At 43.6% G+C, this 15,086-nt stretch overlaps 1 protein-coding gene across 1 annotated transcript; it reads right to left on the bottom strand.

The window, feature by feature from the left end:
* Nucleotides 1–2,365: 2,365 nt before the first annotated feature.
* Nucleotides 2,366–12,410, bottom strand: LOC148593437 (syncytin-2-like; the record flags this gene model as incomplete). The annotated part of the gene is made up of 2 exons (XM_088530928.1): nucleotides 2,366–2,473; nucleotides 11,578–12,410. Coding segments are annotated over 2 exons (941 nt in total), but the record flags the coding sequence as incomplete, so codon positions are not given.
* Nucleotides 12,411–15,086: the final 2,676 nt, after the last annotated feature.

Below are 15,086 nucleotides of genomic sequence, written 5' to 3'. Positions count from 1 at the left end.
CCAGCAGACTTAATAACTTGGGGAAAAGGGTATGCCTGTGTCGTTACAGATACCGGAACCAGATGGGTACCAGCGAAATGGGTGAGACCACGGCTGGAAGCAGACTCACATAAAACAGATGTAGCAGGCAAGCAACCCTAGCTGTGAAAAGTGTGAACCTGCAGGAGGAAACATGGAAACAGGCAGTGTTATTGTCATTAGCTGTATATTGTGGCTCATAGGAGGTAATGTTGCTTTTAACGCTATTATAGGGGCTGATGCTGCTTTTAACGCTAATGGATATGTTATGCTTCTTAAGCGGATTGTTAATTATACCCAAATCAAGAGTTGTTGGCTTTGTGGAACAGCAGATCAATTTGATGCACCGGTGTTAGGTATTCCTTTAAGCGACTGGCCAGACCTGAATCCATATAGCCTACATAACACGACATATCAATGTGTGAAAGAAAGTGTCATTATGGAAGGAATGTCTTTTACACTTCAATTGATTAATAACATGGTACCTTATATTAATTATAGTTTACCAGGCCTAAACCTAGGCACCTTTCAAAACAAAACAGGTAATTGGGTGGCCATAAACCTTAAGTTGAGCCACCCCAAGGGTTTCCATTCCCAAAGTATATACCCTGAGGGAGTAGGAAGCTAACAATAGGCTGATTACTTATGGGGAAGAGCCACCACGAATACATATCTAAGACTAGACGCAACCTGCAACTTGCCGAAGGGTTACTGGTGGCTATGTGGAGACCATGTTGCCCAAAAATACCTCCCAAGCAACTGGTCAGGAGAATGTACCATGGTTATTTTAGCCCCTCCGCTAACAGTATTTAGCCATTCAGACATGAGGGGAGTAGTAAGGGGCCTTTGGGGAAAGTCTAGAACCAAACGAAAGATTAATAATCCTCTAATAAGATACAATACCGAATTCCATAGCTTTGTTAGGGCACTTTTGCCAACCCTTGGTATTGTTGAATTAGAAAGGGCGATTGTGAATATTTCAGGTGAAATGGAAATCATTGCTAACAGAACAGCAGAAGCAATTTTTGGGTTGCAAACAGAAGTGGATTCCTTGAAAAAAATAGTCTTACAAAATCGAAAAGCCCTTGATATCCTAACTGCACAGGCTGGAGGAGTATGTACCCTGATAAATGAAACGTTGCAGCTATATTGATCAGTCCGGCAAAATACTTTCGGACGTCCAAGACATTTGGGATCATGCAAAGATTTTGCATAAAGTTACAGAGGATAAGGGTCTGCCATGGTTGGACAATCTGTTAAGTGGATGGGGAATTTTGGGATGGTTACGATTGTTAATCAGGGGTGCGGGGACAGTGGTGTTGATTTTATGTTGTATTCTACTACTTGTGCCCTGCCTGTTGAAATGTGTGTCTAATATGATTGATAATGCCCTAAAGAAGATTTGGCTGGTTCGAGAACAAAAAGGGGGAATTGTGGAGTCATATTTGGAGGACTGTGGCCACCCGTCTGGCTCTCTGCTGAACTAGCCATATGAGCCATACAAGACGCTGGGGTAAGCACATAATGCAGGCCAAAAGGTCATCTCGAGCCCATGAAATGAGGAAGAAAATCGGTTGCTCCACCGCTCAAAGAGGAAGTAAGAAAGAGGCAAGAATAGAAATGGAGGAAAGATCAGCGCAGCCTGACAACAGCCAACCCGAGAGAAGATGAAAACGCATGGACAAGGGCTCTAACCAATTGGGCGATATGGGGACGCATGCAGGGAAAGGAAAAATTGTACTTAAGGGCCAGCTTTGCTTCAATAAAGTGGCTTCAGCTTGATTCACATTGGATCGTACTGAGCCTATGGTTTTTCTCTCCTCAGCAGAGGGCACTGGAAGAGTGAGCAAAACCGCATTTCATCATCCATGTCCGATCGCACACAACGCTGCCTGGTCCTATAGCAGAAGGAAATCGCGTAGCTAACTGACTGACAGCTACTGCAGTCCTGCCCGACTTAATGAAACAAGCAGAACTGTCACACCAGTTCTTCCACCAGAATGCTCGCGCCTTGAAGCACATATTTGGACTAACCATGAATCAGGCACGGGACCTCATATCAGCCTGCCCGGACTGCCAAATGCAGCAGACCCTGCCTGTGGTCAGGGCAAACCCACGAGGGTGGGAATCAGACCAGCTATGGCAGATGGACGTAACACACGTACCGGAATTTGGGAAGTTGAAATACGTCCATGTGTCTGCGGACACCTCGGGAGCAATAGTCGCTACTGCTCATTGCGGGGAAGGCGTGAAAGATGTAGAGAGAAATTTGTTAAGTGCTTTTGCGATGCTTGGGGTGCCAACTCTGATAAAAAACGATAATGGGCCAGCGTACAGCTCGTGCGCGTTAGCCGCGTTCTTTCAGACCTGAGGGGTCCGACACATTACGGGAATCCCCCATTCCCCCATGGGCCAAGCTAGAGTAGAATGTGCTCATGGCTCTCTGAAAAGAATGCTAGAAAAACAAAAAAGGGGAAGTGAAGGGTACACCCCTCAGGACCGGTTGAATAAGGCATTGTATTGAATTTTTTGAATTGGGAAGAACCTGGGGCTGTCCCAATAGAGCGGCACTACCAAACAGGGGAGGGATCACAAAGTGAGGGGCAGGCCAAAGTAATGTATAAAGATTTGCATACGCAAAAGTGGGAAGGCCCAGTACCTCTCATAACCTGGGGACGAGGGTATGGTTGTATTCATGTCGCAGGGCAAGCCCGTTGGGTGCCGGCGCGATGGATAAAACCAGCACTCTCAGCATCACCAGCTGTGGACAAAGAAGAGGATCGCGAGGAGGAATTCCAACAGCCATCAGTGGACTCATCCTCTACAGACTCGTCACCGTCAGAGTAGCTGTAGCAGTACCAGCTCCTCCAAGACAGCCAGAGCATAATGTTTGGGTGACCTTAGCAAAGGCTTTAAATCAAAACACACTCTGCCTAGCAACTAGTACACCGGGAGACCCTTTCAGCATCTGCCTGGTAGGGGTTCCTGCAAGTATGGGGGAATGGAGGATGAGTGAAACAGCCCATAATTATAGTGAACCGGTTGATGAACAAAAGGGTGAGGAGATGATTTTAGGTGCACTGCATTCATTTTGGCAGAAGAACGCAGGTGAGAGGTGGGCTTGGGCAAAGAATTCGAGTTGGATTTGCGACGAATTTCCTAAATTCCCATTATATGATCCCCTAAGGTCCCGTATAGAGCCGACCAGATTAGAATATGAGGGGAATCACTTATGTCCAGTTAGTTAATGCCACCTTAGAAATTTATCATAATACCACATATTGGTGCAGTCAAACTGCAGAGAATGCCACCCTGTCATTTCGCGCCAGGGGTGGCTGCTGCAGCTGTACACAAAAGGTTGGAAAAGTTGGGATGTTGGTTGTTAAAGCAAACTAATGCAACCGCTTTAGCGCTCTCGGAGTGCTTGCTCTAGTGATTGTGCTTGCTTTTGTAGCGATAGTAGTATGCCTACCATGCCTATTATGTTTGGTTCGATCCACAATAAATGTGGCACTGGATGTGGCTTTAAAGAAAAACATTAACTTCGTGCTGATGGACTGCGTGGATACATCAACGGATATGCTGGACGACCAGAAGCCACTTTGGCTTGAAGGACTCTGTCAGCCTTTAGCCAGGCCTTGGGAACATCACTTCTCCCCCCCTGGTACACCCCTTGGGCAAGAAAACAAAAAGGGGGAGATGCTGGGGTCAGCCTGGGGCCAGTGATGGGCAGTGTCTCCTTGGCAGATGGGGCGGGGCTGAGCAGGAGAGGATGGAGCTGCAGCCACGCAGCCAGCGTGTGACCAGGCAGCTCATTGGACAGTGCGTGATCACCTGCCTGATTGGCTGGTTGGGTTGCTGGGTTCCAAGTGCTGCCGGGCAGGGCAGGGGCTGCTCCGGGATTGGAAGCTCTGTAAATTGTGTTTAACCCTAAATAAAGGTCTTTGGCTCACCCTCACAGAGACCCTGCTCCTCAATACCTCACTGCCTAGGAATACGATATGCTGCTCCTTGCACCAGATCAACCTGTGGTTAAACTGATGAATTTGAGACAATTCTGCACACTTACATTCAACAGATACCGAATTAATACTTTGTAAGCTGTATTTTTCCTTTCAATTAACCTAAACAGACATCCTATATACTTTTCTGTTGCACCTTGCGAAGGAACAGACTCAGTCTGGGATGCAGAGTGAGACAACTTTATTCTCAAATCAACTTCTGTTATACTCTCTTAACACAAATGTTGCTAAAATTACAACCGGTCAATATTTTGCCAGTTGTGCAGTTGTGGTTATCTTCTTTTCCTTGCTTTGTTCCTCATGTGCTGAAAAGACATTCCACATGCCGTTGTAGTCCTCCTCCTTTTCCTGCTTTGCTCCTTGCTGATAAGACATTCTTCCTTGCAGTTAATTGTTTACTAACAAGGCATTTGGTACTATTGTTTCTGAAGCGGGCCTCCACACTTTTCTAATAAAATAATATAATCTTATCATTTTGTCCCTGGAAAATACATGCTGGCATTCTTGGGACGTTAGTTCTACCGTATGAGGCACCAGTCTTTTCTCTTAGCATTTAAGAGATTATATCATCTTAGCATGACATCATAGAATCATTAATTTTGGATGGGACCATATGAGGCCACAGTCTGTTTTTGCAGAAAAAAACCTTATATGCCTCACTGCAGGAGCAGGTGGAGAGTTCTGAGTGCTGAGCGGGATAAGTGGGGTTTCCACTGTGCACAGTTCCCACATTCAGCTCTGTCTATCCATGCAACTCAGACTGTGAATTTTGTTATGAACGCCACACTAAATCCTAGTAGATATTACTCCTTGTAGGCCAAGGTTTGTAGAAAATATGTCATCAACTCAAAAGCAGGAGGTAAGAAGGGTAGGGAGAAGAAGCGTATAGAAGCCAGGAAGCCATGGTGCAGAGTCTAGTTGGAGGCCTGTGGCTAGTGGTGTCCCCCAGGGATCAGTCCTCGGTCCAGTCCTGTTCAATTTATTCATCAATGACCTGGATGAAGGCACAGAGTGCTCCCTCAGCAAGTTTGCTGATGATACGAAACTGGGAGGAGTAGCCGATACCCCAGAGGGCTGCGCTGCCATCCAGAGGGACCTGGACAGACTGGACAACTGGGCGGTGAAAAACCTCATGCAATTCAACAAGGCCAAGTGCAAGGTCCTGCACCTGGGGAGGAATAACCCCAGACACCAGTACAGGCTGGGGACTGACCTTCTGGAGAGCAGCTCTGCAGAGAAAGACCTGAGTGTCATGGTGGACAACAAGTTGACCATGAGGCAGCAGTGTGCCCTCGTGGCCAAGAAGGCCAATGGAATCCTGGGCTGCATTAAGAAGAGCGTCTCCAGCAGGTTGAGGGAGGTGATCCTGCCCCTCTACTCAGCCCTGGTGAGGCCACATCTGGAGTATTGTGTCCAGTTCTGGGCCCCACAGTACAAGAGGGATGTGGAGCTGCTGGAGAGAGTCCAGCGCAGGGCTACAAGGATGATCAGGGGTCTGGAACATCTGCCCTATGAGGAGAGGCTGAGGGAGCTGGGCTTGTTCAGCCTGGAGAAGAGAAGGCTGAGAGGGGATCTAATCAGTGTCTATAAGTACCTCAAGGGAGGGAGTGAGGAGGATGGTGCTGGCCTCTTTTCACTGGTGGCCACCGACAGAACTAGAGGTAATGGCCACAAACTGAAGCACCAAAAGTTCCACAGGAACTTAAGGAAAAAATTCTTGACAGTGAGGGTGACAGAGCCCTGGAACAGGCTGCCCAGAGAGGTTGTGGAGTCTCCTTCTCTGGAGATCTTCAAAACCCGCTTGGATGCAGTCCTGTGCCACGTGCTCTAGGTGACCCTGCGTGTGCAGGGGGGTTGGACTAGATGACCTCTAGAGGTCCCTTCCAACCTTAAGCATTCTATAATTCTATGATTCTATGAAGTAGAACATAGCATTTCATGTGATGACAGGCAAGATCTCTGATAATGTAGCATTCAGGATAAGGAGATGGATGTACAGATACTGAAACTCTCTGCTCTGCACCTTCTGTAGTCTTTATGTAGTCTTTAATATGGTGTGAGTGTAAAATGTAACTGCTATATTAACTGCAAAGAAACTTCTACATACAATGGAGAATTCTATTGTACAAATATATAGTATACCCACTTTTCGCCTATGCATTAGTGATTATGCAGATGTCAGGTTTGGAGAAAGAGGCCTGAGCAAGTGGTAGCAGATGTAGCAGAAGAAGAAAGTGCATAGGGGAGAGTAGGGAAAGGAATGCTCTCGTAGACATCCTATTTTGTACAGGTCACACACGCACACACGCACAAGCAGTTTTTCCACACTTTCCATGAACTGTAGTGGAACTGAGATTCATCGCTCTTGAAACAAAAGTCTCAGCTACAGACAGACAAGATTCAGGCTATATGCTTAAATTTCCACAGCTCTTGCCTGAGTATGCTGATGGTAGCTGTGTCCAGCTGCCTGTCAAATGAAGTATAAAAGTGATGGGAAGCATCTAAGCTTAGCAAAAAGAAGATGCTGTAGGGTTCCTTCCCTCAGAAAAATAAACCATCAAAGGATGCTTGCTATGCAAGTCATTTTCTTTGCCAAATTCTCCCAGTCCTGATAAATCTTGAGCTGCTCTGCAAGTATTGCACTGTCCACACTAATTCCTTTCACCATTTATGTGTTAGCTACATAAATTGCCAGGCTCAGCCAGGCGTTAGAAACAATGAGTTTCCTTATGAGGAGTGGTTGCAGACAAAGTGAAAATGCTTCCAACAATTGGTCACTCATCAGCATTTATGAGTGGACAATTCTGGGCTGATTCCATAGCTACTTAGCACAAATGAAGGTGAACAGATGAGGTTTAGAGTCTGGGATGTGCAGACTGACCAGGAAGACGTAGATTAAGGTAAGCTGACTACCTTGAGGAAAAAAAAAAATGTCAAATAAGAAGCTAATCAATTAATGTAAACTGACCATCTGAGTTAGTTACTATACTTGCAATCTTGAATTTTTAGAAAGCCCTCTCCTTCCCTTTCATTCCACTTCTGAAGTTTAAAGAAAAGAAGAGGGAATACAGTCTAGGGGCTAGAGCAGAAAGAGGAGGTCAGGGCATTTGGTTGTCCCATAGTTTCTTTGTTCTAACTAGACTATGGTGACCCAAAGTGAAGTGGGACAAGTTAATGACAATTCCCAGAGCAGACCATTACAGAAGAGTGTTTCCATAGCATCTTCAAGCTACTTCCTATTATCCCCAACCATAGGAAATACTTTGGGGTCACTACTGAGGAGGAAACATAGAAAATGACAGTGGAGTTCAAATAGTCTCCGGCTTTGTGAAGGGCACACTGTGCCCTTTACATCATGCACTGGTCATCTTCTGCTTCCTTTGCTAATTCCTAAGGTGATGTTAAGAAGGTATCAACTACTGTTTGTGATGCAAAGATAAGTCAGTGAATAGGATGATATGAATCTGGGGTGTGCTGTTTAAACCAACATGACACTTGAGTTTACTAAATTAGTGAAGTTGCTTGTGTCAAAAACTATGATTTCTGTAAACATATCTCACAGTATCTAGTGCATCACTAGCCTGTACAGCTTAAGGGGATATTTTCCAGTGTGTTATGAGAAAATTTACACGCCCTTCAGAGTCCCTGTGAGGGTTATGCTTGTGACAGGTGAGAAGCAGGAAGGGACTTAGTTGGGTCTGCTCTACATTTCTGTTAATAGAAACCCATGCTGGGAGACAGATCATACTCAAGTCATTGAATATAAGGTGCAAGATGGAACAACATCAGAGGCACTTTCAGTTGACACTGTTGTGGAGAACTCTTCAAACATGCCAGTGAACATTCATAAATACAGTCCATTGGATTGGTGCTGCTCCACTGATACAGGCACTCATAAACCCAGTTTAAATGACAACTTAGCTAGGTTTATAGCTGAAATGTGCTGTGAAATAACCCAAGACCATTGTTTTTGTGTATCTCATCCATTAATTATTTGGGCTTAATTGGCTATTAGAGCTCTAATTATATAATCATATAATATAATATAATAATATATTATATTAAATTATACTATATTATTATTATATTATACTATATAATAATTATTTTAATTATTAATCATATCATATATCATATATCATATATCATATATCATATATTATATTAATTATATGCAATTAATTATATAATTATATAACTAATTGGTACTAGAGCTATAATCTGTCTTTTATCTTACACTGCAGGAATTAAACTTATTGCAAGTTTTAAAACCAGTGCCAATGTCTCAACTGTGTTATTCCTATGGAAAAAGAGCTTTTATTTCATTCCTGAAACTCTTCTAAATGTTCCAAAATGGTCTAGAAAACTCCCCAAATAAAAATATATTCATTATGAAATCACATAAGTAATAGATTTTAAGATGGCCCTAACCCATTTAAAATACTTGGACAATTGGGAAATTGACCCAAAAGGATGCCTAATAAAACTTGAATAAAAATCATCCCTGATGATGAAGTACTGTTGTCACTGGTAATGCTATTTGAAACCATGTCAAATCAATAGATTCCATTTTTAGTGGAATATTTTTAAAGTATATTCTATCCTTTGCCTTTTGGTGCCAGCAGGAAGTCTTACTAGTTATGGATGACAGCACTGAAAACTTTCCTCAGCTAAAGCTCATTACTTATTAGCTTGGCAGACTGAACTGTGGTATTTAGGGACCATCTCTTGTTTATTGTATCTGCTCTGTGAAATACAGTCTAATAATAACATCCTTTTTATGTAAAATATGTGGACCTAACTGATTAGTTTTAACAATATGCCTCTTGTTACTTAGCTTATTTAATCTTAAATTTCACGTAAAACCTAGTGATTATGTGTATGTTGTTAGTAACCTACTTGAATTATAGCATTTAGTAGGTTTGGGATGGTGCCAGTGAGTCTTTCAGAAATGCCAGTTCTGGCCACCACTAGCAAGGAAACAGTTAACCCTTAGTATAAATGATAGTTGATTAAAATGTCAAACAGAACATCCAGAACCCTCCCATATCTCATTTAAATGGTTAAAAAGCACAGACCTCTGTTTCAGTAAAATTGCAATTCATTATCTCTCTTATGCTTCCTAATTATGTAATGTCCATTACAGCTATAATCTCTAGTATATATAAACAATGAATCTTGACATAACCATAGAGCTATTAGTCATTTTTATTGAGGGGCTTGCAGGAAAAAATAATCTTCCACAGAATCATAACAGTCTATTCACAGGTCCTGAAAATATTCTCTTTTCTCACAACGCTCCAAAAATTGTCTACATCTACTTCTTTGGAATGAAAGCAAATCCAATAGTAGTGTTGGTAAACTGGATTACATTATTTAGGGTGGGACTCAGCTTGAGAATGAACCTCTAATTATATATTTTATATATATATATATATATATATATATATACACATATTCCAATAGATATGTAAGGTGGGTATATAGATATATGGGAGTTGGATAAGCTTCCATTATAGTCAAAGGAGATGTTGGACTCAATCCAGTTGCCCACACTATTAGATCTAGAATCATAGAATCATAGAATCATAGAATGATTAAGGTTGGAAGGGACCTCTAGAGATCATCTAGTCCAACCCCCCTGCATACGCAGGGTCACCTAGAGCACGTGGCACAGGACTGCATCCAAGCGGGTTTTGAAGATCTCCAGAGAAGGAGACTCCACAATCTATCTGGGCAGCCTGTTCCAGGGCTCTGTCACCCTCACTGTAAAGAAATTTTTCCTTAAGTTCCTGTGGAACTTTTGGTGCTTCAGTTTCCAGCCATTTCCTCTAGTCCTATCAGTGGCCATCACTGAAAAGAGACCAGCACCATCCTCTGCACTCCCTCCCTTGAGGTACTTATAGACACTGATCAGGTCGCCTCTCAGCCTTCTCTTCTCCAGGCTGAACAGGCCCAGCTCCCTCAGCCTCTCCTCATAGGGCAGATGTTCCAGGCCCCTGATCCTCCTTGTAGCCCTGCGCTGGACTCTCTCCAGCAGCTCCACATCCCTCTTGTACTGTGGAGCCCAGAACTGGACACAATGCTCCAGATGCGGCCTCACTAGGGCTGAGTAGAGGGGCAGGATCACCTCCCTCGACCTGCTGGAGATGCTCTTCTTAATGCACCCCAGGATCCCATTGGCCTTCTTGGCCTCAAGAGCACACTGCTGCCTCATGGTCAACTTGTTGTCCACCATGACACCCAGGTCTTTCTCCGCAGAGCTGCTCTCCAGAAGGTCAGTCCCCAGCCTGTACTGGTGTCTAGGGTTATTCCTCCCCAGGTGCAGGACCTTGCACTTGGCCTTGTTGAATTGCATGAGGTTTTTCACCGCACAGTCGTCCAGTCTGTCCAGGTCCCTCTGGATGGCAGCACAGTCCTCTGGGGTATCGGCTACTCCTCCCAGTTTCGTGTCATCAGCAAACTTGCTGAGGGAGCACTCTGTGCCTTCATCCAGGTCATTGATGAATAAATTGAACAGGACTGGAAAAAGGACTGACCCCTGGGGGACCCCGCTAGCTACAGGCCTCCAACTAGACTCTGCACCGCTGATCACCACTCTCTGGGCCCTGCCATCCAGACAGTTCCTGATCCACCTCACTGTCCACTCATCTATGCCACACTTCCGGAGTTTGCCCAGGAGGATGTTGTGAGGGACGGTGTCAAAAGCCTTTGTGAAGTCGAGATAGACGACATCCACCACTCTCCCCTCGTCTATCCAGCCAGTCATTTCATCATAGAAGGCTATCAGGTTAGTCAAGCAAGATTTCCCCTTGGTGAATCCATGCTGACTACTCTTGAGCACCTTCTTGTCCTCCACGTGCCTGGAGAAAACGGCCAGGATGAGCCGTTCCATCACTTTTCCGGGGACGGAGGTGAGTGTTGCACCTTGCGAAAGAACGGACTCAGTCTGGGATGCAGAGTGAGACAACTTTATTCTCAAACCAACTTCTTTTATACCCTTTTAACACAAGCGTTGCAAAGATTACAACCAATCAGCATCTTGCCAGCCATGCAGTTGTGGTTATCTTCTTCTCCTTGCTTTGTTCCTCATCTGCTGACAAGACATTCCACATGTGATTGTATTCCTCCTCCTTTTCCTGCTTTGCTCTTTGCTGATAAGACATTAGTCCTTGTGGGTCAGCCCATCAGCCGTGCACTACTAAGGCATTCTTGTGATTAACTATTAACAAGGCATCTATTATCTACTGACAAGGTACTATGCCTCCACATCTCCCCCTTCTTTATTTGTTTTTAGTTGAACAGCCATGACTTAGTTAAATGATCAATCAATCAATCACTGAACACATAATAAGAAACAAAGCAGACAGATACACTAACAATAAGCAAAATACAGTTACTACAAAATACAGGCAGTACAACAGTTAGAAACTTTGCATTAACATAGCTAAGCAAAAAATTGTTTAGTTTGTTGCATTTACTCCCATGGTTTGATTCCAACAAGCATAACAGTGTCCTTTTCCCAAGGTCTCTCCACCAACACTCTCGAGTCTGTCCTTGAGATCCCCCGATCTCCCCCTTCTTTATTTATGAAGAATGCTTGTTTCAAGGCACGGTCTATTAAATTCTGAATTGTTTTTAACAAACATGGGATACAAATTAAAAGGCAAACAAAGATTATCAAGCCCATCAAACCTATTTGCCATGTTCCCTTAATCCACGCAGCTAATCCTAAATTCCCCAAAAGATTCCCAAAAATATTGAAACCATCGTCTTGACGTAACTTCTGCACTCCTTTTTGTAAATTTTCAATGCTTTTATGGATGGATTCTGAATGGTCAGATAAATTCATGCAACAGAGTCCATCAAAATCCTGACACCCATGGCCTTGTGCTAATAACAAAAAGTCTATAGCAGCTCTATTTTGAAGTGAAGCATGCCTAACAGAATTAACATCTAGCAATAGCCCACTCAGTGCCAGGGAAGTAGCATTAGTCTGTTCTGCCAGCCAGCAACCAAGCCTATTTAAGGTTACTAGCGCTTTCCCTGATGCCACCCCGGGTGTAAATATAGATGCTGATACGATTTCTGCAGTGTTCCAAAATGTTACTTGGTCATCACACTCAGATTGAAAAGCGTGTATGGCTCGCTTGGGGCGTTTTCTATGGTTATTAATCATTGAAATGTTGGGTGTCAATAGAGTCAGCCTTCCAATGCTGCATGGTCCTCCGCATGCACAAGAGGGGATACCAGGCCAGGCACGATCTCCACAAATTAGAAATAGGCCTTTTGGTAATTTGAGTGGGTATCTACCAGATAAGGTTAATTTTGCGGCAGTATAGTTGCACCATGCAGTGGCATTTCTATACTCTGGTAGGGTAGCATTCAGCCATTGTATTTTATGTGGCTCCGCATCCTTTGGATCTCGTCTTTATCCTGGGAGAGGAGGGGATACTTCTTTCCAGTTAGCCCATCCATCTGTATAGTTAAGATACACACAATAATCCATTTTTACTGATCCTAACAAATCTAGCTCTTGTGGCTCTATATTCATTTTTGGAAACCATGGGATCCAATTATTCCACTTATCAACTATGTCAGCTGGTTTATCACTTATGTATGAACGCCTTTCGAGGGGAACCTGCCAATCATCAACAGGTTGTCCTACCAGACAGGTTGCAAAAGGATTTCCTGGACTAGATAATGACAAACATAACGTATCTTGTCCCGTTTGATTGGCCAGAGTTACCCATATGTTAGTTTTAGGCTGGGGTGGCATCCACTGTGGTGTGGGTGATGTCACGGTGCAGATGATGATGATGACTGTGATAAGAAAGGCTTGATCCATCGAGCAGGTACCCATCTTGGCCCTGTGCCTGTAGAAACACAAGCATATCCTCTACCCCAGGTTATTAAAGGAAAAGGCCCTTCCCACTGATTCGTCTGTGGGTTTTTGGCTACAACCTGGGCTTTTTCCTGAACTTTGTGTTGTCTGTGTGAATCAAAATGTCGGTATATAGGGGGTCCCTCTTCTGTCCAGCGATTTAAAAAATTCAACACATAGCAAGCTTTTGCTATGCGTTCCTGTGGGGATAACCCTACGCTCCCCTTTTTTTGTTTTTGTAGCATATTCTTAAGGGTACCATGTGTACGCTCAATAATCGCTTGGCCTGTGGGTGAATGGGGGATACCTGTGATGTGTTGGATTCCCCATTGTTGAAAGAATATTTGCGTTTTTTGTGCTATATAAGCTGGACCATTGTCAGTTTTTATAGTTTTAGGCACTCCCAACATTGCAAAGGCCATCATAAAGTGTCGACATACCTCTTTGGCCTTCTCACCTGTATGTACAGAAGCATAGATACAGGATGAGAAGGTATCAACAGAAACATGCACATATTTGAATCTGCCAAATTCAGAGATATGCGTTACATCTGATTGCCAAATTTCAAGCGCAGAAAGACCGCGAGGGTTTACTCTGATGGATGGTACTGGTAAAATGCGCTGGCAGTCTTGGCAGGACTGTATGATTTGTCTAGCTTGTTCCTGAGTCAATTGAAACGACTTCCGTAATGCTTTTGCATTTTGGTGATAAAAGTCATGCGACAAACGTGCTTGTGCAAAGCGATCTGGCAGAACTACAGCTCCTGCAAGGCTATCTGCTTGAGCATTACCTTCGCTAATAGGTCCAGGAAGTGAGGTGTGCGAGCGTACATGTTGGATAAAGTACGGATAAATCCTTCTGTTTAATAGCCATCTGAGCTTCCAGAGAAGTGCAAAGAGGGTCTCGTTTGAAACCTCTTTTAAAAAGGAGTGTTCTAACCTAGAGACTAACCCTGCGACATAGGCAGAGTCTGTTATAATGTTAACTGCAGAGGGCCATCGCGTAAAAATGTGGACGACCGCTGATAATTCCACTATCTGTGGTGAGCCTGTAACAACATGTACGTCGCTCTCCCAGTGCCCTTCATCATTTTTCCACAATACAACTGCACGCCCTGTCCTACCTGAGCCGTCAGTAAATACTGTAAGAGCATCAGGTATTGGCATAAGGCTCAAATGGGAAACAGGTAATAAAGAGAGTTAAAAGACTGTATGATTTTATGTCCTGGAAAGTGGATACTTATTTGTCCTGGATAATCTGCCAAGGCACACTGAAAAACAAAAGACTGGTGAGTCAAAAAGGTTAATTGTTTTGTATTAAGTGATAAATAGATAATATCAGGCTCTGTGCCATCTAGAAACATCAAACGCTCTCTTCCTTTTTGAATAACCATTGCGATCATATCAATAGCAGTGATGACAGTTTTTCCAAAATTATGAGGTAGAAACACCCATTCTAAGATTATTAACGGACATGCGTCCTGTGGTATCCATTGTGCTAACAGGCCATAAGGTTGGAAGCTAGAATAAAAGACAAAAAGGCTGACAGGATAGTTCTGCTTTCGTCTGTGAACAGTCTGAGTGGTTAATTTGTTCACAACTTTGTCAAGTGCAGCTTGCGCAGGAGGGGTAAGCTTCCTTGGGGATGTCAAACTCGTGTCTCCTTCTAAAAGCTTAAATAGAGGATGTAATTCCTCCGTGGAAATCCCTAGGGAGGGACGGATCCAGTTAATAGTTCCCAAAAGTTTTTGAAGACCATTTAAAGTCTTTATGTCTGTCTTTAGAGTCAATAATTGTGGTCGAATTTGATGATCAGAAATTCTCCATCCTAAATATCGCCAAGGCGGAGTTTCCTGCACTTTATCCTCTGCAATTTTTAATCCTGCAGCCGATGCTGCTCGTGTAATCTGACGCAGAGCCTCTTGTGCTGTTTCCTTTTGCTCTGCAGCAATCAATATGTCATCCATATAGTGATAGATGAGGACGTTGTCGAAATACTTCCGTACTGGACTTAAGACTGCTGCCACAAATTGTTGACATAATGTAGGACTATTTTTCATGCCTTGTGGCAAAACTTTCCAATGATATCCGTTATGGGGTTCCATAGCATTGATGGAAGGTACAGAAAATGCAAACCGAGGTGCATCCTGTGGTGCAAGTGGA

The sequence above is a fragment of the Tinamus guttatus genome, unplaced genomic scaffold (genome assembly GCF_059628265.1).
Source record: "Tinamus guttatus ecotype Peru unplaced genomic scaffold, ASM5962826v1 Tinamus_guttatus_pri_ptg000391l, whole genome shotgun sequence".
In the NCBI taxonomy this organism is placed as follows: Eukaryota; Metazoa; Chordata; class Aves; order Tinamiformes; family Tinamidae; genus Tinamus; species Tinamus guttatus.
The sequence above is the reverse complement of the archived record's forward strand: the minus strand, read 5'-3'. Positions and strand labels throughout refer to the sequence as shown.